The sequence below is a fragment of the Sparus aurata genome, chromosome 17 (assembly GCF_900880675.1).
Source record: "Sparus aurata chromosome 17, fSpaAur1.1, whole genome shotgun sequence".
Taxonomy (NCBI): Eukaryota; Metazoa; Chordata; class Actinopteri; order Spariformes; family Sparidae; genus Sparus; species Sparus aurata.
The window spans coordinates 33605240-33631721 of record NC_044203.1 but is presented as its reverse complement, the minus strand read 5'-3'; the positions used below and the strand labels follow the sequence as shown (position 1 = coordinate 33631721).

Here is a 26482-nt window from a genome sequence, read left to right as displayed (position 1 = left end):
CACATGTGTTGTTCTGTGTCCTGTCATCAGGTGTGTATATTTTTATGTTTCAATGAGCACATTATATTACATTTTTAATTATTGATGTGGCAATAAAGTCTTGGATACAGAGAAAAAATCAAATCAAATCTTCAAATCTTCTTAAGTTCCTGAACCCTGATCTGCTGTATAGCTGTCATGAGTCTTATCTAAAAAAAGACAGAAAGGGAAACAACGAAGGACACTCATGAATCATTGATTAACAAGACCTACACGTACCATGATAAGATCCACACATATATATCCCCATGTGGTCCACCTCAAAACCTACCCATCAACACAGCACAAACCTCAGCTTCTCATCTTCTTTTGAGTTCATCTTTCGAGACCAGGTATGTGGTTTTAGCTGAGCAGTCGTGTTCAACATTAAGTTACATTACAGTCTGGATATTATTTCTTATTTATCATTTGACTTGTTTTTCCATCCCAACCAGAGCAATGAAACACAGTTCAGTTCTGCTTTTGCAGCTCCTGCTGGGGACGTGCTCGGCTTACACCTATCGTAAGTCTGATCTGACTGAAGCTGTGATGTCTTTGTTACGAAATTTTAAAGAAAGGTTGTACTGAATAGATTTGTTTCCAGTTTTAGTTCAAGGTCATATATGTAAGAAAGTTGATTTTTAAGTCTCATTCCCAACCTGCCAAATACTGACACCTTGGGATGGCAACCGACCTGTCAGTATTTGGCAGGTTGGGAATGGGACTAAAGAATCAACTTTGTTTTCAAAATGGACTTTTAAGAGCTGCATGCTTCTCCTTCAGCTTCAACCTCAAACTCAACAATTCCTTGTAGGATCACTACATGTTTGCAAAGATGGTCAGGTTCAGGTATAATACAAACCAAAAATGATCGTATGTATTTCTTTGACAGAAAATGTGGCTTTGCGTGGAAAAGCAACTCAGTCACACCGCCACAGCGGAATGTCTGCAATTTTGGGGCTGCCTCCAATGCTATAGATGGAAACCGTGAATCTGATTATGATGCTGGATCATGCACCGCCACTAGTACACAGACCAACCCCTGGTGGAGAGTGGACCTGCTGGAGTCCTACATCGTCAGCTCCATCACCATCACAAACAGAGGAGACTGCTGTGCAGGCAGGATCAATGGAGCAGAGGTTCATGTCGGCAACTCTTTAAAAGACAATGGTTTATCAAACCCAGTGTAAGTGAACGCAATGACTTAATAGTAAATTCAGGGTTTCTCTCAGATATTGTTTAGCTAAACAGTAAAACAGTATTCATCATTTTTGTCCTTGTCTGTCATTTGGTAGCTTGTCCTAACATATCAAACCTGTTAAGTTTATATTGCCACTGACAATCAAATTTGACTGACTGGCATGTGTTTATTAATTTCCTGACACACCTCTGATGCAGATGGTCTAAATGTGTGTGAAGAAAAAACATCATTTCAAAACAAGCTATAACTTAAAAACTATGGCTGCACCTCTGAAACCATGTAATGTGTAAGCCACTGGAATCATATTTAATTTAAAACAAACAAAACATTTCTGGGCTAAAGATTATCTGAAGTTTTTTATGTCATATGTTGGTATTATTTCTTACTTTATACATTAAACAAATCCATGCACTGTTTCCTCTCTCTCCTCCAGGGTTGGTGTAATTTCTCAAATTCCAGCAGGCAGGACTTTGAATATCACTTTAACCAGGCATGTGGAGGGACGTTATGTGATGGTGGCTCTACGCGGTTCAGGAAGGCTCCTTACACTGTGTGAAGTGGAAGTTTATGGCTACCGTTCCCCGACTGGTGAGAACTTGAGCTATATTACATAATTAAATATTAAGCTGAAGCCACAATATGTGATTTTCTCACATCTTATTTTCTAAACAGCTGCAGTTACGCAACTCACACATTCAATCGCATTCTTGTAGTTAAGGGAAAACAAGTAAATGTACCGGTTTATATGAATATTGGTATATTAGTAACTCTAACATTCCATATAAATTCAATATTTTGTAAAATGATAATCATTAGGGGTGTCATGATTTTCTAAATCCAAGATATGATTGGATATTTGGTTTCAAATTGTCCTTTTCTTCAAAACAATTCACACATTTGTTTCTACTAACTGCTGGTGTCCTTTGTGCAGGAGAGAACCTGGCACTCCAAGGAAAAGCCACACAGTCATCATATTATTCTGGTCTTGGCATTGCAAATAATGCCATCGATGGGAATCGGGCCAGCGCCTGGGAGCAGGGTTCATGTTCTCACACAGAACAGCATTTCAACCCCTGGTGGAGGCTGGACCTGGGCAAAACACACAAAGTGTTTTCTGTTAGCGTCACCAACCGACAAGAATCTCCCGAAAGACTTGATGGAGCTGAGATCCGGATTGGAGATTCTCTTGACAACAATGGCATCAACAATCCCAGGTAGTTTACAGTTAGCTTGTTCATGATGATTCAACTATAATTTAAAGGCTTTATTGATATCATGCAGTCACTAAATGTGGCATTCCATCTCCCTCCTACCATTTCATTCATATCACAGCACCGCTTTTTATTTTTCAAATCCTCTTCCCATCAAGTGGTTGCCAGTTTAAGCACTAGCAAGCATTAGCTAACTTTGCTAATTCTTGGCGTGTCCTTTTGTATCATTCTTTTTTTTTCTTTTTTCAAAACTACCCAGATTGTTCAGTCACTTTCTAATTACTGATTCACATTCATGATATTAATAGGGCAGAGAGATTTTGTTCTGCACCTCTCCACAACCTCTATTATTTTCAAAAATGGTTTGTCTACATAAACATGTTTTCAATATGACCCCTCAAGTTTGTGAGTATACAAGTCTGACGATTCGTTTATAACAACACATTTATGCTCAATAAAAAAAATTATTGAATATTTGTTTGAAATAAGACTTTGGTATGATTTGTCATTCACATCACAACACCGTCCTCTCGCATTATGTGTCAGCAACACATTTATGCTGAATTTAAAAGAAAATTTAAGAATATTTGTTTGAAATCAGAATTTTTGTGATGATTTATATCTATAACATTATTTTGTGAAATGTTTAGAGAATCTGTTGATTTATCCGACCATTTGATGAGTTAATAGAGTGAAATGTTTTTCTGCTAGGTGTGCTGTGATCTCAAGCATCGCTGGAGGTCTCACCCATAACTTCCGGTGTAACGGGATGGACGGCCGCTATGTGACCATAGTCATCCCTGGAAGAACTGAGTACCTGATCCTGTGTGAGGTGGAGGTCTATGGCTCCAGACTGGATTAGGTCTGAGGAAGTTCACAATTCATAACAATGATGTTTAGTTGATGTTGGTGTACAGGCTCATGTTCTTGAGCTTTACATTTTTTATAACAATGGCATTTTATACTGCAAATGTTTAGCTGATCAACAGATTCATGTCACGTGGATTCATGCATCCCCCCTGTACATTATCTCCAACCCTCATGTAAATTCAGGCTTATTATCTTCCTGAATATTAATGTTGATTCTGTGTAAGATGCTAAAAGTCGTCACTGAATGGCAAATAACAGCATTGACTGGTCAGTTTGAATATCATTATCATTATCATTATTGGTTTACCAGTTCGCAAAAAAAAAAAAACCTGGATAAAAATTATACTTGGGTGTGAACAAAATCATTAAAAATGATAAATTATGTCTTTTTACTGATCACAAATAGCTTTCAAATGAGAAGCATTCTCACTATTGTTTCAATGGAAAACCAGATATTGTTTATATATGGAGAGAATGGCACATGTTAGATGGTCTTTAATTTTCTTTATGTGACATGTCAAAATATCTATGTTATAAGGCTTATAGTAGGGCGGCTTAGCTGAAAAATCATGCACTTTGTGTGATAAAAGCATGAAATTTGGTACAGTTAAGGCCAAAGGCAGTCTGAAAAAAAATTGGATATCAGGCCATCGTGAATTTTCAACGTGGTGGCCATTTTGAAAATGGCCACCACTGACAACAGTATTCAGATCAATTTTCTTGTTAGCATGGTATAAAATATGATGTTGATGATCTTGTTGTTTAAATGTATTTACCATACCTACTTTAAGGAAGTTTATACATGAAGAATACATATAAATCAATGAAAATTCAAGATGATTGCCACGATCAGCATGAACATTGTAAATATAATAAAGTTTCGTATATTGCATATCATATGGTCGATCTCCATAAATAATTATACATTTTATCATCCAGAAATTAAATCTGCCATGTGTAATAAGCCCAGAATCTTCCTTTGTTCTCACATTCAAGATGGCCACCATTTACTTCACAGACAAATGTAAGTGGTGCTAGATAAAATTAGCTAAAGGGAATTTAGTTTAATTTCAATCTTTTTCCTTAAACTTCACAAATACTTAATTCTCAAAAATAGTGACACGTTGATGTCACCTTCAAGTCCTTCAAATCATTGGAAAGATCAGATGTGACTTGACAATTGCAACATGCCTCGAGTTCATATTTTGTCATATGCTCGGCTCTAGGTAGGCTTACAACTAGATAAATAAAACTTATTTTTCAACTTATTTTGTTATTACAATTAGCTCACAACTAGATAAATAAAACTAATTTAGGAAAAACCCTTATTTTTTCCCCCATTGCCACCCTGTTCCACATAAATAGTTATTGTGCTAACGTGCTAATACCAGGTTTCAAATGGTGGATTGCTGTTAATATAAAACTACTTAGTAGGAAGATACCACAGAACCATGTCTGCTTTATTTTGATTTGAAAATAGATAAATTAAACTTATTTTAGAAAACCCCTATTATTTTCCCATTAACACCCTGTTCAACATAAATAGTTAACGTGCTAACATGCTAATATCACGTTTCAAATGGTGGACTGCTGTCCTCAGCAAGCCACCTCTAGCTGATCTGTCCTCAATTTCTCCATGCACACATGAGGAAGCTGACACTCGCATGCTATGACATGTGGCCCATGCAGTACGAAATGGCCACTAGAAAATTTTAATCCAAACTGTTGATACTGATATTGTGGTTGTAGCTGTGGCAGCAGCTCAAGGGCTAAAGGCAGGGGATGAGCTTTGGTTGCCATTTGGTACTGGAAAGAGTTTACGATACCTAGCAACCCATGAAATCTCAGCTGCACTTGGGCCTGAGAAGGCACATGCTCTTCCACTGTTTCTTGCTTTGACTGGCTGTGACACATTATCAAGATTTGCTGGGCATGGGAAAAAGACTGCATGGTCTGTGTGAGCTGTCTTTCCAGAGCTTACAAATGCCCTGTTAGAATTGTCTTCTGCCCCACATGACATTCTACAGGAGGTAATGGCAACTATTGAAAGGTTTATAATTCTGCTCTATGATCAAACCAGCACATCCACAGACATAGACCAAGCTAGGAGGAAGTTATTTGCAAAGAGGCACAATGTGCAAGTCAATCCCTCCAACAAAGGCTGCCCTAAAGGAGCATCTTAAGAGGCAGTCGATCAAAGAGGTCATGTATGGGGTCAGATGCTGGTGTCAACACCAGAGCTTCCTTCTCCTTGTAGAAGGGTCTGGTCAAAGGCATCTGAGGGTCATTATGAACCATTTTGGACATGCCTGTCTGATGCAGGCCAGTCCAGCTATGAACTTATCTCCTGCAAATGTAAGAAGGGTTGTGTTAAGCAGTGTAAGTGCAAAAAAGCTGCCTTAGACTGCACAGCTCTCTGTTACTGTTAAGGGAATTGTTGAGAGTCTTCCACAATTGACCCCATGTTTGGACAGTTACTACTGTCAGTTAGGCCCATCTTGCATTGTGAGCTTCCAAATAGGCTAAATGCTAAAGTTGCCACCTGAATTCCTAATCATAAAAATGTGTGATTTGACCCCAATATCATTCATATCACAGGAATACATGCAACTTTGGAGCAGTAATGATTTTCAAACCAGTCATTGTGGTCATCTTTTGAAATAACAGCCATCTTGAAAAGTATTTATACCATTGTCTGGGTGAATACTCGATTCTGATTGGCTGGAGGGTGTAGGTTAAAAAGTGATATATGGACACCTACCAAGTAGTTCCAGTCAAATTGACTGTTCACCACTGTAAATCAATGCGCTAGCTGGCGTATCAAATCTGAATATTTTATTTCCAGCACTGAATGCAGTCTGTCAGTCCTTCAGTGTCTTATCCTCTGAACACCACAGGGTGGCGACTGTAACACACAAGCTGCAGAAAGTACACTTCCCCTCTAAATTTACTGATATGCAAATAATCTCACATCCCGTTCGCTGTTCAGCTCTCTACTTCAGGCTGCGGCCACAGTAACGTTACACACGGCCGGTCATTTGTTCGTGGAAATCTTGCTATTGATTTGGGGACAATGACATGACTGGTTAGTTAGCTAATCATGTTAGCTAGCATACTGTCAAATTATATTTACTGTTTGTCAACCGTATGCAATGTTACTGACTTTGAATCTTGCTAGCATAGCGTTAGCTTTCTGGCTCATCACTGAGCGGACTAGAATATCTCCCGTTGCCAAGTCGTATCTATGGTCCATCCTATTTACTGGAGGAGTGAACAACGTTTCCGTTGCATAAGAATCTTACGGGAGAGTAATGATTGTTCCAGGTATTAGTCAAACCCTCAGGTGTTACCAGGGAAAGTAAGTTATGGCTTGTGAATTTCTTTTCTTTGGCAAGTGACCATGGTATAAGCGGGATAATGCCCTTCGAGGTGTCCATTAACAGAAATGAATCGGACTTCGCGGAAGCAACCGTCCGACGTGAACACGCCTCCGCGTCGTCCGATTCATTTCTGTTAATGAACACCTTGTCGGGCATTATCCCTTACTTGTATCATTCATGTGCATACTCCAAAGAGGTTAATAAATGTAGTTAACTAAATGATCAATATCATATTATAATCAACACACAAAAGAAAATTCACATGGATAATTTAGTCAATGGTGGCCATTTTGAAAAATGGCTGCCACGGCCGCCATATTGAAAATTTGCAATGTCCCGATATCACAAAGTGCACGATTCTTTGGAATTATGCCATTAAGCCACCACACTATTAGTGATATGTTTTTAGGTACCGATATGTGTATATTATTTAACCTAAAATGACTATAATGTTGTGATGGTGTGTGTGAGTATGTCTAGTCTGAGTAAAAACACCTGGTCAACCATGAAATATAAAAGTTGAAGTGTGTCCAGTATTTGACAGCCAAGTTTACCACAGCTTAATGTTAGCACACCTGCAGCCAGTGCATGGCTCCATAATGGAGCATTAAACCCCTTTAAAAATGGCAAACCTTAAGTGGACCATAGACAAGTCTCTGAAAACCCTGAGATCCCAGTTTCTTTTTTGAAAAGCTGTTATTGACGTCCCTTTTCAAGCTACAATCCTCACTGTGGCTGCTATGGTAAAAGCTTTCACACGAACTGTCTGAAGTTGGTGTACAACGTCTTTTTAAAAAATATTGGAAATTTCAGGGCTCTGATGGATGAATTTTTTTTCTGTGTACTGTGTTGTTTGATTTCACGTGTGTTGTTCTGAGCCCTGTCATCGGGTCTGTATGTTTTTATGTTTCAATGTGCACACTGCAGTACAAATTTTACTTGTCGATGAGGCAATAAAGTCTTGGATACAGAGCCGGCAACTGGACAAAATCAAAGAAACAATTTTTATAACATCCTCTAAAGTTGCTGAACCCTGATCTGCTGTAAAGCTGTAATGAACCTTCTCTCTCTAAATAAACAAGAAAAAGCAGTCAGCTGTGGTAAATCATCGATAACAACACCTACACGTGCCATGATAAGATCCACATATAAATATCCCCATGTGGTCCACATCAAAACATACCCATCAACACAGCACAAACCTCAGCTTCTCATCTTCTTATGAATTTTTCTTTCGAGACCAGGTATGTGGTTTTAGTTGAATAGTCCTGTTTAACATTAAATACACAGTCTGGATGTTATTTATTTTATATTATATGACTTGTTTTTCCATCTCAACCAGAACAATGAAACACAGTTCAGTTCTGCTTTTGCAGCTCCTGCTGGGGACGTGCTCAGCTAGCACCTATCGTAAGTATGATCTGACTGAAGCTGTGAACTTTGTTAGGAAATATTGAAGAAATGTTTTACTGAGTGGATTTGTTTCCAGTTTTTGTTCAAGGTCAACTTTGTAAGAAAGTAGATCTGTCAACCTGTCAAATACTGACACCTTGGGATGGCAATCGAACCGTCAGTATTTGGCAGGTTGGGAATGAGACTCAAAATTCAACTTTGTTTTCAAAGAGGACCTTCAAGAGCTGTATGGTCAGGTTCAGGTATAATACAAACCAAAAATGATCGTATGTATTTCTTTGACAGAAAATGTGGCTTTGCGTGGCAAAGCAACTCAGTCACACCGCCACAGCGGCTTGTCTGCAATTTTTGGAGCTGCCTCCAATGCTATAGATGGAAACCGTGAATCTGATTATGATGCCGGATCATGCACCGCCACTATTACACAGACCAACCCCTGGTGGAAATTGGACCTGCTGGAGTCTTACATCATCACCTCCATCATCATCACCAACAGAAGAGACTGCTGTGCAGACAGGATCAACGGAGCAGAGGTTCATGTCGGCAACTCTTTAAGAGACAATGGTTTTTCAAACCCACTGTAAGTGAACGCAATGACTTAATAGTAAATTCAGGGTTTCTCTCAGATATTGTTTAGCAGACGGAAGACACACAAAGTTGTGTTACCTAAACAGTATTCATTATTTTTGTCCTTGTCTGGCATCTGATAGCTTGACTGACATGTGTTTATTAATTTCCTGACACACCTCTGATGCAGATGGTCTAAATGTACGTGAAGAAAAAACATTATTTCAAAACAAGCCTTAACTTAAAAACTATGGCTGCACCTCTGAAACCATGTAATGTGTAAGCCACTGGAATCATATTTAATAACATATATAACATATTTTCTGAAGTTTTTAATTTAATATTTTGGCATCATGGCCAAGTGTTGGTATTATTTCTTACTTTATACATTAAACAAATCCATGCACTGTTTCCTCTGTCTCCTCCAGGGTTGCTGTAATTTCTCAAATTCCAGCAGGCAGGTCTTTGAATATCACTTTCACCAGTCATGTGGAGGGACGTTATGTGATGGTGGCTCTACGCGGTTCAGGAAGGCTCCTTACACTGTGTGAAGTGGAAGTTTATGGCTACCGTTCCCCAACTGGTGAGAACTTGAGCTATATTACATAATTCCATATTAAGCTGAAGCCACAATATGTGATTTTCTCACATCTTATTTTCTGAACAGCTGCAGTAACGCAACTCACACATTCAATCACATTCTTGTTATTAAGAGAAAACAAGTAAATGTACCGGTTTATATGAATATTGGTATATATTTGAGCTATAATTGTCTTAACTCTAACATATGATTGGACATTTGGGTTTAACTTTTCTTTTTCTTCAAAACCATTCACACGTTTGTTTTCTACTAACTGCTGGTGTCCTTTGTGCAGGAGAGAACCTGGCACTCCAAGGAAAAGCCACACAGTCGTCATATTATTCTGCTCTTGGCATTGCAAATAATGCCATCGATGGGAATCGGGCCAGCGCCTGGAGTCAGGGTTCATGTTCTCACACAAACCAGAATTTTAACCCCTGGTGGAGGCTGGACCTGGGCAAAACACACAAAGTGTTTTCTGTTAGCGTCACCAACCGCCAAGAATCTCCCGAAAGACTTGATGGAGCTGAGATCCGGATTGGAGATTCTCTTGACAACGATGGCATCAACAATTCCAGGTAGTTTACAGTTAGCTTGTTCATGATAATTCACTATAATTTAAAGGAGTTATTGATAACGTTCAGTCACTAAATGTGGCATTCCATCTCCCTCCTACCATTTCATTCACATCACAGCACCGCTTATTTTTTTCAAATCCTCTTCCCATCAAGTGGTTGCCAATTTAAGCACTAGCAAGCATTAGCTAACTTCTTGGCGCATCCTTTCGTATCATTCTTTTTTTCTTTCTTTTTTTCAAAACTACCCAGATTGTTCAATCACTTTCTAATTACTGATTCACATTCATAATAATATTGATAAGGCAGAGAGATTTTGTTCTGCACCTCTCTACAAGCTCTATTATTTTCAAAAATAGTTTGTCTACATAAACATGTTTTCAATATGACCCCTCAAGTTTGTGAGTATACATGTCTGAAGGTTCAACACATTTATGCTCAATAAAAAAAAAAATGTTGAATATTTGTTTGAAATAAGACTTTGGTATGATTTGTATCTTTTAGATTATTTTGTGAAACATTTAGAGAATCTATTGATTTATTTGACCATTTGATGAGATAATAGAATGATTTGTTTTTCTGCTAGGTGTGCGTTGATCTCAAGCATCCCTGGAGGTTTCACCCAAAACTTCCAGTGTGATGGGATGGACGGCCGCTATGTGACCATAGTCATCCCTGGAAGAACTGAGTACCTGATCCTGTGTGAGGTGGAGGTCTATGGCTCCAGACTGGATTAGGTCTGAGGAAGTTCACAATTCATTACAATGATGTTTAGCTGATGTTTGTGTACAGGCTCATGTTCATGGGCTTCACATTTCTTTTTTATAACAATGACATTTTATATTGCAAATGTTTAGCTGATCAACAGATTCATGTCACATGAATCCATATATCCCCCCTGTACATTATCTCCAACCCTCACGTAAATTCAGGCTTATTATCTTTCTGAATATTAATGTTGATTCTGTGTAAGATGATAAAAGTCGTCACTGAATCGCAAATAACAGGTTTGACCGAAGAGTTGAAATATCATTATCATTATTGGTTTTCCAGGTCACAAAAGAGAGTGTGAAAAAAAATATTATAAATTATAAATTTGACATTCAAACTTTATTATGTCTTGTTATTGGTCACAAATAGCTTTCAATCGAGAAGCATTCTCACTATTGTTTCAATGGAAAACCAGATATTGTTTATATATGGAGAGACTGGCACATGTTAGATGATATTCAATTTTCTTTACCTCACATGTCAAAGTATCTATGTTACAAGGCTTAGTAATGTGTTTTTATGTACCAATACGTGTAGTTCATTTAACCTACATGACAGTAATGGTGTGATGGTGTGTGTGTGTGAGTATTTCTGTTGTTATGAGATGTTTCTCTCTCTCTTACATTCCATTGTCATCACTGTGTAACTTTATGGGTAAAGATTGAATCATATTGATACTTCAGAGTACCAATTCACAATAAATCAAACTTTATTAAACTTTGTGTACTTCATCTTTTAAGTATAGACATGAAAAGAAAGAATGAGACGTCAGCCCTGTAACAACTCAGTTAGTCAGGGCAACATGTCTAGTCTGAGTAAAAGCGTCTGGTCAACCATGAAATATAAAAGCTGAAGTGTGTCCAGTCTTTTGCTCAGACTAGACATGTTGCCCCTTTAATGCCCCTCTTCGTTACCTGAGCATGTGTGTGATTGTTTGCATGTGTGTTTAGTTAATTGAGTGAGTGTAGGTTGACCCAGGGAGCTGATTGGTTCCTGCCTTGAAGCCAGAAGTTTAGAGGCCATCTCTTCCCAGTTTAAAATACTTTGCTGCTGGTGGTGTTTGGGAGATGGTCAGAGGAGAGTCTCATTTTCATGTTGCAGGGTTTATCCAAGGCCCTGGTTGTAACATAGACATAATCCACCAGATTCCGATGTATCTCATCATATGTTCTACTAGCTTGAAGACAATCCTACAGAGATGTGCAATACCACTGTTTTCCTTTATATGTGACTGAATGACTGATGATTTTAATTTGATGACATGCAGTTTGTTGGTAGTGTTGGTATTATTTCTTTACATTGCTTTATACCTTCAAATACTGCAGTATTGAACAAATTCATCCACTGTTTTCCCTCTCTCTCTATCCTAGGGTTGCTGTAATTCCCCATTTCCCAGCAGGCAGATCATTAAAAATCACTTTAAGCAGTCGTGTGGAGGGACGTTATGTGATTGTGTCTTTGCCTGGTTCAGGAAGGGTCCTTACGCTCTGTGAAGTGGAAGTCTACGGCTACCGTGCCCCAACTGGTGAGAATTAAATTAAAAGATCGGGGACACTTTGCATCAATAAAATCTCTCAGTGCTGATGTATGAAATTTTTTCCTTTGTGCAGGAGAGAACCTGGCACTCCAAGGAAAAGCCACGCAGTCGTCACTTCATTCTATAGGTGTTGCAAATAATGCCATCGATGGGAATCGGGCCAGCGCCTGGAGTCAGGGTTCATGTTCTCACACAGGCCACAACTTTAACGCCTGGTGGAGGCTGGACATGGGCAAAACACACAAAGTGTTTTCTGTTAGCGTCACCAACCGCCAAGAACATTCTCAAACACTTAATGGAGCTGAGATCCGGATTGGAGATTCTCTTGACAACAATAACATCAACAATCCCAGGTAGTTTACAGTTAGCTTGTTCATGATAAGTCAACTATAATTTAAAGGTGTTATTGATAACATGCAGTCACTAAATGTGGCATTCCATCTCTCTCCTACCATTTCATTCACATCACAACACCGCCCTCTCGCATTATGTGTCAGAGGGTTTGTTTGGAACAACACATTTATGCTGAATTTAAAAGAAAATTGAAGAATATTTGTTTGAAATAAGAGTTTTGGTGATGATTTATATCTATAACATTAATTTGTGAAATGTTTAGAAAACGTGTGGATTTATCTGACCATTTGATGAGTTAATAGAGTGAAATGTTTTTCTGCTAGGTGTGCTGTGATCTCAAGCATCCCTGGAGGTTTCACCCAAAACTTCCAGTGTGATGGGACGGACGGCCGCTATGTGACCATAGTCATCCCTGGAAGAACTGAGTACCTGATCCTGTGTGAGGTGGAGGTCTATGGCTCCAGACTGGATTAGGTCTGAGGAAGTTCACAATTCAATGTTTAGCTGACGTTGGTGTACAGGCTCATGTTCATGAGCTTAAATCTTTTTATAACAATGACATTTTATATTGCAGATGTTTAGCTGATCAACAGATTCACGTCATATGGATTCATGTATCCCCCTGTACATTATCTCCAACCCTCACGTAAAATGTAGGCCTATTATCTTCCTGAATATTAATGTTAATAAATGCTGATTCCATGTAAGATGATAAAAGTCGTCACTGAATGGCAATTAACAGGTTTGTCTGGACAGTTGGAATATCATTATCATTATTAGTTTTCCAGGTCACAACAAAGTGTGAATACAAATTAGATTTGAGTGTGAAAAAATTATTATAAATTATAAAATTTTATTTTGTCATGTTATTGATCACAAATAGCTTTCAAATGAGAAGCATTCTCACTATTGCTTCAATGGAAAACCAGATATTGTTTATATATGGAGAGAATGGCACATGTTAGATGGTCTTTAATTTTCTTTACCTCACATGTCAAAGTATCTATGTTACAAGGCTTAGTTATGTGTTTTTACTTCTTTCCCCACAACAGATAAGTCCTGTGATTTTCAGGCTGATATCATTAAATTTGACCATTCAAACAGGGGGAACGCATCCTGACAGCTTGGAATATTACTGTCAGATACTATGCCCCCTCTGTTCAGTATGAAAGGAGGCTCACAATTCTTTCAAAATCATACTCCTGACTTCTTTCCCCACAACAGACAAGTCCTGTGATTTTCAGGCTGATATCATTAAATTTGACCATTTAAACAGGGGGAACGCATCCTGACAGCTTGGAATATTACTGTCAGATACTGTTCCCCCTCTGTTCAGTATGAAAGGAGGCTCACACATCTTTCAAATTCATACTCCTGACTTCTTTCACCACAACAGATAAGTCCTGTGATTTTCAGGCTGATATCATTAAATTTGACCATTTAAACAGGGGGAACGCATCCTGACAGCTTGGAATATTACTGTCAGATACTGTTCCCCCTCTGTTCAACATGAAAGGAAACTCACAATTCTTTCAAAATCATACTCCTGACTTCTTTCACCACAACAGACAAGTCCTGTGATTTTCAGGCTGATATCATTAAATTTGACCATTTAAACAGGGGGAACGCATCCTGACAGCTTGGAATAATACTGTCAGATACTGTTCCCCCTCTGTTCAGTATGAAAGGAGGCTCACACATCTTTCAAATTCCTATTCCAGACTTCTTTCCCCACAACAGATAAGTCCTGTGATTTTCAGGCTGATGACATTAAATTTGACCATTTAAACAGGGGGAACGCATCCTGACAGCTTGGAATATTACTGTCAGATACTGTTCCCCCTCTGTTCAGTATGAATGGAGGCTCACACATCTTTCAAATTCCTATTCCAGACTTCTTTCCCCACAACAGATAAGTCCTGTGATTTTCAGGCTGATAACATCAAATTTGACCATTTAAACAGGGGGAACGCATCCTGACAGCTTGGAATATTACTGTCAGATACTGTTCCCCCTCTGTTCAGTATGAAAGGAGGCTCACACATCTTTCAAATTCATACTCCTGACTTCTTTCACCACAACAGACAAGTCCTGTGATTTTCAGGCTGATATCATTAAATTTGACCATTCAAACAGGGGGAACGCATCCTGACAGCTTGGAATATTACTGTCAGATACTGTTCCCCCTCTGTTCAGTATGAAAGGAGGCTCACACATCTTTCAAATTCCTATTCCAGACTTCTTTCCCCACAACAGATAAGTCCTGTGATTTTCAGGTTGATGACATTAAATTTGACCATTTAAACAGGGGGAACGCATCCTGACAGCTTGGAATATTACTGTCAGATACTGTTCCCCCTCTGTTCAGTATGAAAGGAGGCTCACACATCTTTCAAATTCCTATTCCAGACTTCTTTCCCCACATAAGATAAGTCCTGTGATTTTCAGGCTGATATCATTAAATTTGACCATTTAAACATTGGGAACGCATCCTGACAGCTTGGAATACTACTGTCAGATACTGTTCCCCCTCAGAATAGCCAATCATCAGCCGGTCAGTCCCAAAGCCGGTGTCAGGTTTGAAGCAGCAACAGGAGAGGGAGGGGGAGAGGAGGCAGCTGCAGCGAGCGCAGACTAGAGCGGCCAGAGAAACTGAGCGACTGTAGTGAGGCGTTTGTGCAAAACTGCGGATAAACGGCAGAAAAAGTGTGGCTGTTGAACCGTCTCACCGGGAAAAGTGTGGGTGTTAAAACAACCACATCCCCCACAGGTGCGACGCCCCTGCTCGCATGGACCTGTCAGTCACTGTCGAGGAAATCACAATATCGCATTCATGGTCTGTGAGGAACCTGGGCGTAATCCTCAACAACATACTGTCCTGCACCTCCAACATCACTCCTGGGGCCCGATCCTGCAGATTTGCCCTCTACAACATCCACAGGATCTGGTCTTTCCTCACAAAGGATGCAAACCCCCTGGTCCAAGCGCTGGTCATCTCCCACCTGGACTACTGCAACTCACTCTTGGTTGGACTCCCAGCCTCTGTGACTAAACCGTGACCTCCACTGGCTTCCTGTTGCGGCCCGCAACCGATTCAAGATGACTGTACTACACTTCAAGGCTATCAACAGAACTGCACCCATCTACTTCAAACACTGGTCAGACCACATGCCCCAGCGCGAGCACTTCGCCCCGCTACATCAGTGGGCCGGCTGGTACTGCCATCGCTGAAAGCAAACAAAGGTCACTAAGTGAATTCATGACTCATCTCTGTTCTGGATGTCTCAGTGGTGGAACGAACTCCGACCAATGTCAGGAAAGCAGAGTCACTCACCATCTTCTGCAAAAGACTTAAGACTCACTTGTTCAGACTTCACCCCAACCCAACTGTTTCTTTCTTTTCTTTCTTACTTTATTGATGGTGATATGTTGGGGGTTCTTTCTTGTGACAAATTTAATTATTGTAAGTAACATCTACACACTGAAACACTCTATTGGTTTACTTTTCAGCATCAACACTCGTGGGAATGCAAGGTGCACACAAACTAATCAAACCTGCACCTGGAGGCATATCAGCAATACTGCAATACACTACCTATTGTTATTAGTGGGCTGTGCGCGCCAGCCCACTATGGACACCTCTATAGCAGAGCTATAGGTGTGAATGGAGCAGTTGAGAGCTACTCTTGTCGGTTAGAGGCAGTGCACGGAAAGAGAAAATTTCTGAGAGATTTCTCTCTTAGAAATTTTCTCTTTCTGGGACGATCCTGGCCAGAAATTAGGCTCAAAAACAGTGATATTTTCCAGACTTGTAGCCACACTTGTCTTCTTTTTCCCAATGTGTCTACTTTATCGGTAGGATTTATGGTTTTGGATTCATCTGCCTCTAACCGACAAGAGTAGCTCTCAACTGCTCCATTCACTCCAATGTACAATCTGGAGGAGGATTTTCGAAACTGCACCCTTTTTTAACTTGCTCCTATTACCACATTTCTGAAGCTAGGACCACAAAACTTTATGAGTGTGTTCGTTAAGGCCTTTCTGGCTTGATCATGAAAAAACTGCACTAGTTTGACGTCCTATATTTGAGGCAGAAATCACTCTCAAATCAGCTGTCCCAGGCCATTGCTACGGGCCCTCAACAACTGTAACCTAGCAACCGAGATCAGCTGGGCCAACAGAGAGAGTGACAGACAGACAGACAGGAGACACACATGAGACAGACAGGAGACACACATGAGACAGACAGACAGACAGACAGGAGACACACATGAGACAGACAGACAGACGGACAGACAGACAGACAGAGTGACATGTACACACACACACACACACACACACACACACACACAGTCATGCTTAAGCGTGCACTCACATGCACACAAACACACACACACAGTATATTTCCCAAAATTTAAACTACATTTAACAAATATCTTTTCATTCATTCAAGCCAGGGTCGCCATTCGAATATTTAAATGTTTCCAATCATCAATATATTGAGATTTATTGAATTTCTCAGTCTGATTCAGAGTATTTTACTTTTATTTGTGTTGAAAAGCACTTTATAACATAGATTGAAAATAAATGAAATAAAATGAAGAGATGTTAACAGTTGGGATAGTAAGTAAAATGATAATAAATACAAATAAATAAATGAAAATTAAAAAAAATATATAGAATTAAAAAAAAAAAAATAAATAAATAAATAAATAAAAATAAAAAAAATAATAAAAAAAAATAAAAGGAGATGGTGGCGGTATAAATGTCTATCTGATTATATATCTATGTCCTACTGGTTGTCTCGTTTGTTGTGGCAGGAAGTGACATATTTAGCAGCCAACACTGCGCATTCTTTCTTTACCCCCAGAATGAGGGGTAACTTCTCCCTTTCTGTTAAACCTCTGAATTCGGGGCACCCTTTTTCAAATTGTGGAAAGAATTCCTCTCTGATGTTTCTGTATTTGTGACACTGTATCAGAAAGTTTAGTTCTGTTTCTACAATTCCCTCATCACAGTGACAGCACAGCCTGTCCTCTCTGGGCAGCCAGGTCTGACGGTGTCTGCCCTTCTCTACTGCCAGACTGTGGTCATTCAGTCTGTACATTGTCAATGTCTTTCTCAGGTTCTGATCAGTTACTGTGGTTAGGTACTCTGCCACAGTATACTGTCTGTTTAGGGTCAAATATGTTTCCAGTTTGTGTTGTGAGCGGGTAATATCATTCCAATAAGTTGTGTATTTTTCTTTTTCTTTAGTTATAATTTGGTTGGGTCTAATCTTCTGAGTGATAGTGTAACTGCTCTGAGGCTGACCGGGGTTTGTGATGTCAGAAGGTGAAAGGTCAGCCAGCCTCAGGACCAGTTGGCTGAGGGGACTCCTTTCTATGTTCAACTCCTGGTAGGCGAGGGCTTTATAATGGTAAGAGGCAGGGTCACTCGTTTAAATATGGCTCCAGAATTGAATCGATCTTTTTTGAATATTTAGAAGTAAAGGATATCGGCCTAATTCAGCCCTGCATGCAGAGTTTGGGGTTTTTCTTTGTACCCGGGGGATACTTTTGCAGAACTCTGTATGCAGGGTTTCAATTGGATTTTTGTCCCATTTTGCCCAATCATGTTGTACTAATGAGCCCCATACCTCACTGCCATACAATGCAATCGGTTCTATAACTGATTTAAATATTTTGAGCCATGTCGTAATTGGGATGTGGATTTGAACTGAACGCTTGATAGCATAGAAAGCCCTTTTTGCCTTCTCTTTGAGTTCCTTCACGGCAGAGCAGAGGGTTCCTGTGGAACTTATTTGTAAACCCAGGTAAGTGTAGGTATTTGTTTCTTCTATGTGGGTCCCACCTATTTTAAATGTTGGTTCATTTCTTCGAAACCTTGATCTTTTTGGAAGGTGATAATTTTGGACTTCTTCATGTTAACTGTCAGGGCCCAGTTCTGACAGTACTGATGGAGAAAGTCCAGGTTCTGCTGAAGACCTTCTTTAGTAGGAGACAGTATGACCAGGTCATCTGCATAAAACAGACACTTGATTTCTGTGTCTTGCAGAGTGAGACCGGGTGATGGTGATCGTTCTCATAACAATGCCAGTTCATTAATATAAATATTGAAGAGGGTGGGGCTGAGGTTGCAGCTTTGCTTCACCCCTCTACCCTGTGGGAAGAAGTCTGTGTGTTTATCTCCAATTTTGACAGCCAATTTTTTTTTTCATATATTGATTTAATTACATCAAAAGACTTCCCCCCTCTACCAATTTCTATTAGTTTAAAGAGTAATCCCTCATGCCAGACTGAATCAAAAGCTTTTTGGAAATCAACAAAGCATGCATGAATTGTCTCTTTGTTTTTATTTACATATTTATCAATTAGTGTTTGTAGGGTGAAAACGTGGTCAGCTGTTCTATAGTTTGGAAGGAATCCAATCTGACTTTTGCTTAAGACACTGTGCTTGGTGAGGAAGTCCATAATTCTTGAATTTAGAATACTGCCAAATAACTTCCCCACGTTACTGCTCACACAGATGCCCCTGTAGTTGTTGGGGTCGAATTTGTCTCCATTCTTAAAGATGGGTGTGATCAGCCCATCACTCCAGCTTTCAGGGAAATGACCAACACTTAGTACCAAGTTGAATATCTTTTGTATAGCCAGTTTGCATTTTCTGGAAGAATATTTCAACATCTCATTTAAGATGCCATCAGGCCCGCACGCTTTTTTGGGCTGCAGAATCTTGAGTTTGTCCTCCAGTTCTAATTCTGTGATCGGGTAATCCAGTGGGGTTTGATAATTTTTAATGACTCTTTCAAGATCTTTCAGTTGTTCTGAAATCGGTTCTTGAGCTTGATTCTTTGGATGTTTTCTATAGAGATCTTCAAAATGATTTTTCCATGTATCTCCGTTTTGAATGGTCTGTTCGTTGTACCGTTTTTTGGTAAGTGAGTTCCAATTTTCCCAGAATTGATTTGACCCTAGAGACTCTTCAATTAGTTGTAATTGGTTTTGTAGATATTGTTCTTTTTTTGTTCTCAGTGTGTTTTTATATTGTTTTAGAGTCTCACAGTAACTCAGGCGGAGCTCCTGGCTGTCTGGATTCCTGTGTTTTTGATTTGAGACTTTTCTTAATGTCTTCCTGATGGTTTTACAGTCTGAATCAAACCACCTCTCCCTGTTTGTTTTCTTCGGTTGTTTTGTTTTGCATTTTAAGTTTGATAACGAGGCCAAATGATCGAATACGTGGTTAATGTTTACCAGACACAGCTCTACACCTTCTGTATTCTGAGGGTAGCTCTGGACCAGGAAGGAGTCTAGAAGAGACTGGATATCTTCACTGACCATTGCGTCCTGGTACTGTGCCAGGCTGTTTTGTGTCCATCTGTATCTTTTCTGTATTTTGTACAGTTTACATGGCTCAGAACATGTGTTACCCGTGTCTGCTCTTTTCAGATACAAAGTGATCTGAGAGTGATCTGATAGAGGTGTTTGTTCTTTCACCGTGAAGGCTCTCAAAGAGGTTTGGTCTAAATCTGTTATAGCATAATCAACAGTGCTGCTGCCAAAGTTTGAACAATACGTATACCGTCCAAAGGAGTCCCCTCGCAGTCTTCCATTGACAATGTACACCCAGCTCTCTGCAAAGCTGTAAGACTTGTTTTCCACTCCTGTTTGTGTTTTTGTCATAATTATTCCTGTTGGGAAGGATAGGGAAGTCAAGGTTAGTTCCAGTGATGTAACTGTCACCTTCAGTACTGGTAAAGTCTAGCTCCTCGCCAGTTCTAGCATTTAAATCTCCAGTGATCAGCACAGATCCCTGGGCCTGGAAATGGCTGATCTCTTCTTCTATGGTGGAGAAAATCTCCTCATTGAAATATGGAGATTCTATTGGGGGAATATAAATTGCACATAAAAAAATTGTTTTCTCAGTGGATAATATATTGTTTTTCATCTTTAACCAAATGTGATATTTCCCTTTTTTCATTATTTCTATTGAGTTTGCTAGTTCTGACTTATACCATATCAACATTCCATGGAGTTTTGTTGATGGGACTGTAAACTCCCCTTAGTTAGGGAGACAACCAGTGGGGGCATCTCCTTTGCACCAAGTCACCTGTAAAATAACAATATCTACATCGTTAACCCTGTCTAAGAAGTCAGGGTTTCTACTTTTTAAACCAAATAAATAAGAGTTTAAACCATGAATATTCCAAACAGATATGCTAAATGATTTCATTGCAACTGTAACAGATTGTGATTTTTTAAAAGAGAAGAAACAACTAATTGTTCTGAACATAAAATTAATTCACAATGTGATGATTACATAGACTATACATTGTCATACCATAAAGTGTTGAGCATGTGTATACACAGTGTTTAGGTTAGTTTGTGGACCTTTTGTTAAAAAAAACCACTACCTGCTCATTACCACTGACTACGACTGTGGCCCATAAGATGAGAGCACAATGTGCTCAGCATGTCCTGGATGGTTCTCAGTTCACTGTGGGTGGGGCCTGCTCCTCTGACCACCTCAGCGTAGGACGGTCTACCTGGCTGGGTCTGTTCCTGCTGCTGTTGTAGAGGTGGTGGTGGTGGTGGTGCAAAAGGTCTGGGAGGTGGCGAGGTCCTGGGTCTGGGGTTGATCCGTCTCGGTCACACGTTTGATGTGCAAAGGTCGACATCTCTGGCATACGTTGACCGAGACTCACCATTGAAACTTTAAAATGTAGATACAAGTCCAAATTATCAACGTGGGATTCAACTTTTGCTTTAGCTTTCACAGTTTTTTCGTCACGGGGCAAAGCGCACAGCCCACTCTCGCAATTTCCCGGCGGGGAATTGTCTAGTTATACTTAGTGTTTTATCTCTGTGTTTATCTGACCAGGAAGTCCAAGTTCATTTTTGTGGAAACTGATAATAAACATCAAGTGCATGTGACAGAGTTGTCACGATGTTTATTCCAAACTTTACAGGTCAGACATAGTGAAAGTTAATGTTCGAGCCCTTGGCACTTCACTTTATATTTTTATATAAAAGCAGTTGGATAGGCCTTTACTAAAAGTACATAATTTATTTGATAAACTTCACAATTTCTCAGTGGGATTCTGTTCTGTATACTGTGTTGTTTGCTTCCACGTGTGTTGTTCTGTGCCCCGTTATCAGGTCTGTATGTTTTTATCTTTTAACGAGCACACTACAATACATTTTTAGTTGTCGATGTGGCAATAAAGTCTTGGATACAGAGCTGGCAACCGGACAAAAAGAAACAATTTTTATAACATCTACTAAAGTTGCTGAACCCTGACCTGCTGTAAAGCTGTGATGAGCCTTCTGTAAAAAAAAAAAAAGAAAAGAAAAACAGTCAGCTGTGGTAAATCATCGATTAACAACACCTACACGTGCCATGATAAGATCCACACATAAATATCCCCATGTGGTCCACCTCAAAACATACCCATCAACACAGCACAAACCTCAGCTTCTCAACTTCTTTTGAGTTTATCTTTCGAGACCAGGTATGTGGTTTTAGTTGAATAGCCCTGTTTAACATTAAATACGCAGTCTGGATATTATTTATTATTTATTACTTGACTTGTTTTTCCATCTCAACCAGAACAATGAAACACAGTTCAGTTCTGCTTTTGCAGCTCCTGCTGGGGACGTGCTCAGCTAGCACCTATCGTAAGTATGATCTGACTGAAGCTGTGATGTCTTTGTTAGGAAATACTTAAGAAATGTTGTACTGAGTAGATTTGTTTCCAGTTTTAGTTTACCAACCTGCCAAATGCGGACGCATGGGATTCTTAGGGTGGCATCGGTTGCAATCCCAACGTATCAGTATTTGACAGGTTGGGAATGAGACTCAAAAATCAACTTTTTTACAAAGTTGACCTTTAAGAGCAGCGTGCTTCTCCTTCAGCTTCAACCTCAAACTCAACAATTCCTTGTAGGATCACTACATGTTTGCAAGATGGTCAAGTTCAGGTATAACACAAACCAAAAATGATCGTATGTATTTCTTTGACAGAAAATGTGGCTTTGCGTGGCAAAGCAACTCAGTCATACCGATACAACGGACAGTATGATGCTGCCTACAATGCTATAGATGGAAACCGTGAATCTGATTATCATGCCGGATCATGCACCCATACTATCGCACAGACCAACCCCTGGTGGAGAGTTGACCTCCTGGAGCCCTACATCGTCACCTCCATCACCATCACCAACCGAGGAGACTGCTGTGCAGACAGGATCAACAGAGCAAAGATTCACATCGGCAACTCTTTACAAGACAATGGTGTCACAAACCCAGTGTAAGAGAATGTGACTCATGACTTATTAGTAAACTTATAATTATAAGTTATAAGGGTTGTTACCCCAGAGGTTGTATAAACATTTCTATTGTATGTGCTTTAATGCCCCTCTTTGTTACCTGGGCATGTGCGTGTTATTGGTTGCATGTGTGTTTAGTTAATTGAGTGAGTGAAGGTTGTCAAGCGAGCTGATTGGTTCCTGCCTCAAAGCCAGAATCTCTTGCTAGTTTAAAATACTTTGCTGCTGGGCGATGGTCATAAGGGAGTCTCATTTTTTTGTTGCTGCAGGGTTTCCATGAGGCCCTGGTTGTAACATAGAAATAATCCACCAGATCTGTTTGCATCTCATCATATGTTCTACTAGCTTAAAGACGATCCTACAGAGATGTATGATACCACTGATTTCCTTTATATGTGACTGAATGACTGAAGCTTTTAATTTGATGACATGGGCAGTTTGTTGGCAGTGTTGGTATTATTTCTTTACATTGCTTTAAACCTTCAAATACTGCAGTATTGAACATATTCATTCAACGTCCCCCCCCCCCCCCCCCCCTCTCTCTATCCTAGGGTTGCTGTAATTCCCCATATCTCAGCAGGCAGATCATTAAAAATCACTTTAAGGAGTCATGTGGAGGGACGTTATGTGATTGTGTCTTTGCCTGGTTCAGGAAGGATCCTTACGCTCTGCGAGGTGGAAGTCTATGGCTACCGTGCCCCAACTGGTGAGAATCAAATATTAGGCCATAGCCACACTAGATGTGGTTTTCTAGGTGATGCTGCAGCCTCAATTTCCAAACAGCTGTGGTCACCCCAGAAGTTTGATCACATGAAGAAAACGATCAAAATGCACTTCCTGTAGTTAATATATCTCTCCTTCACAGTGTGTGTGTTTTGTTTTGTTGTTGTTATTTTTTAATTACTGGACAATTAAAAAATAAATCGTAGACTTAATAATTGGTAAATTGTAAGATACAGTGTCTCGACAGTTTCTGGGATCCTGGATAGCTGAAAGAAAATATATACAAATTTGGTAAACATACTGTAGATTCTGACATCCAGAACTACTTACAGTTTACAGTGCTGCTCCAATTAAACAGCAGGCAGCCACTCATTTTAAATGGGTGTTTTTGCACCAAACAGTTCTGGGTGCTCCCTGAGAGGAACTGCCCACTGTTGGCATTCACACAGCCAATAGGAGAACTTAAGTGACGTAAGCTCTTATCTCTTTTTGTGTTGTGTGTTGCTCACACTACTGACTGGACTTTTAAACAGCTGAAAAAGGGCAACAATTCATAGTCCCTCCAGAAAGTTTGGATCACCAATCCCTTTTAACTCTGCACAAACATGAACCTTTTGTAAGGTGAAACTTTCCAAAAAATGTAATATATCATCATAATGATGCAATGGTTGGGAAAAAAGCTGAAATTGTTTGTGGGCATAGGCGTTCACAACTTCACAACTACCTGGAGGGATTGATTCATGTTCGAGACAAACACAGATTGGGGACCCTTTGCATCAATGAAAACTCTGTGCTGATGTTTGAAATTGTGTCCTCTGTGCAGGAGAGAACCTGGCACTCCAAGGAAAAGCCACGCAATCCACACTTCATTCTGTAGGCGTTGCAAATAATGCCATCGATGGGAATCGGGCCAGCGCCTGGAGTCAGGGTTCTTGTTCACTCACAGGTGACAACTTCAACGCCTGGTGGAGGCTGGACCTTGGCAAAACACACAAAGTGTTTTCTGTTAGCGTCACCAACCGACAAGAATCTCCCCAAAGACTTAATGGAGCTGAAATCCAGATTGGAGATTCTCTTGACAACAATGGCATCAACAATCCCAGGTAGTTTACAGTTAGCTTGTTCATTAAAATAATTCAACTATAACTTGAAGGCTTTATTGATAACATGCAGTCACTAAATGTGGCATTCCCTCATACCATTTCAATCACATCACAACACCTCTTCCCATCAAGTGATTGCCAATTTGAGCACTAGCAAGCATCCTGTGACTTAACCATTTTTATGTTGTTGTTTTTCTTTCCTTTTCAAAACTACCCAGATTGTTCAATCATTTTCTAATTACTGATTCACATTCATAATAATATTGATAGGGCAGAGAGATTTTGTTCTGCACCTCTCCACAAGCTCTATTATTTTCAAAAATGGTTTGGCTACATGAACATGTTTTCAATATGACCTCTCAAGTTTGTGATTAATGTATATGTGTCAGAGGGTTTGTTTGGAACAACACATTTATGCTCAATTTAAAGGAAAACTGAAGAATATTTGTTTAAAATAAGAGTTTTGGTGATTATTTACGTCTATAACAATATTTTATGAAACATTTAGAGAATCTGTTGATTTACCTGACCATTTGATGAGTTAATAGAGTGATTTGTTTTTCTGCTAGATGTGCTTTGATTTCAAGCATCCCTGGAGGTTTCACCCAAAACTTCCAGTGTAATGGGATGGACGGCCGCTTTGTGACCATAGTCATCCCTGGAAGAACTGAGCGCCTGAGCCTCTGTGAGGTGGAGGTCTATGGCTCCAGACTGGATTAGGTCTGAGGAAGTTCACAATTCATAACAATGATGTTTAGCTGCTGTTCGTGTACAGGCTCATGTTCTTGAGCTTCAATTTTTTTTATAACAATGCCATTTTATATTGCAAATGTTTAGCTGATCAACAGATTCATGTCACGTAGATTCATGTATCCCCCCTGTACATTATCTCCAACCCTCACGTAAATTCAGGCTAATTATTTTCCTGAATATTATTGTTGATAAATGTTGATTCTGTGTAAAATGACAAAAGTCGTCACTGAATGGCAAATAACAGGTTTGCCTGGACAGTTGGAATATCATTATCATTATTGGTTTTCCAGGTCACAACAAAGTGTGAATAAAAACTAGATTCGTGTGTGAAAAATAATTATTTTAGAAATTAGAAATTTAACATTCAAACTTTATTACGTGTTGTTATTGGTCGCAAATAGCTGTCAATCGAGGAAGCATTCTCACTTTTGTTTCAATGAAAAAACAGATACTGTTTATATATGGAGAGAATGGCACATGTTAGATGGTCTTTAATCTTCTTTACCTCACATGTCAAAGTATCTATGTTACAAGGCTTAGTAATGTGTTTTTATGTACCAATACGTGTATTTCATTTAACCTACATGACTATAATGTTGTGATGGTGTGTGTGTGAGTATTTCTGTTGTTATGAGATGTTTTTCTCTCTCTTACATTCCATTGTCATCACTCTGTAACTTTATGGGTAAAGATTAAATCATATTGATACCTCAGGGTACCAAATCACAATAAATGTAACTTTGTTAAACTTTGGGTACTTCATCTTTGCAGTATAGACAGGAAGAGAAAGAATGAGACGTCAGCCCTGTAACAACTCAGTGAATCAGGGCAACATGTCTAGTCTGAGTGAAAACACCTGGTCAAACATGAAATATAAAAGCTGAAGTGTGTCCAGTCTTTAACAGCGACGTTTACCACAGCTTAATGTTAGCGTACCTGCAGTTAGTGCATGGCTCCTTAATGGAGCGTTAAACCCCTTTAGAAATGCCGAAACACTAAGTTGACCATAGACAAATCTCCTAGTTTGTCATGACTCTAGAGTCATGTCCTTGTGTTTTGTTCAGATTATGGTTTTTTTTTTGTCTTGTATTCTCCTGT

At 39.5% G+C, this 26482-nt stretch overlaps 4 protein-coding genes and 1 pseudogene across 4 annotated transcripts in view; all 5 read left to right on the top strand.

The window, feature by feature from the left end:
- LOC115567442 (fucolectin-7-like) overlaps positions 1 to 13498 on the top strand; it is a 30036-nt gene extending 16538 nt beyond the window's left edge. The window contains exon 7 of the transcript XR_003981190.1: positions 13038 to 13498. The gene's annotated coding sequence lies outside the window, so the exon portion shown is untranslated. The remainder of the gene's footprint in view (positions 1 to 13037) is intronic.
- LOC115567441 (fucolectin-1-like) lies at positions 239 to 4192 on the top strand (annotated as a pseudogene).
- LOC115567786 (fucolectin-1-like) lies at positions 7918 to 10552 on the top strand. The gene is made up of 6 exons (XM_030394632.1): positions 7918 to 7924; positions 8023 to 8090; positions 8379 to 8673; positions 9089 to 9243; positions 9536 to 9818; positions 10402 to 10552. Exons 2-6 carry the CDS (start codon positions 8027 to 8029, stop codon positions 10550 to 10552), a joined length of 948 nt encoding a protein of 315 aa, XP_030250492.1. The 5' UTR covers positions 7918 to 7924; positions 8023 to 8026.
- Positions 11848 to 13039, top strand: LOC115567785 (fucolectin-1-like). The gene is made up of 4 exons (XM_030394631.1): positions 11848 to 11852; positions 11957 to 12111; positions 12197 to 12476; positions 12801 to 13039. The coding sequence occupies exons 1-4, from the start codon at positions 11848 to 11850 to the stop codon at positions 12949 to 12951; spliced, it is 591 nt and encodes a 196-aa protein (XP_030250491.1). The 3' UTR covers positions 12952 to 13039.
- Positions 13499 to 21931: 8433 nt separating the features above from the next.
- Positions 21932 to 26132, top strand: LOC115567444 (fucolectin-1-like). The gene is made up of 6 exons (XM_030394058.1): positions 21932 to 21988; positions 22087 to 22154; positions 22501 to 22786; positions 23357 to 23511; positions 24352 to 24631; positions 25201 to 26132. Exons 2-6 carry the CDS (start codon positions 22091 to 22093, stop codon positions 25349 to 25351), a joined length of 936 nt encoding a protein of 311 aa, XP_030249918.1. The 5' UTR covers positions 21932 to 21988; positions 22087 to 22090; the 3' UTR covers positions 25352 to 26132.
- The last annotated feature ends 350 nt before the right edge of the window (positions 26133 to 26482 follow it).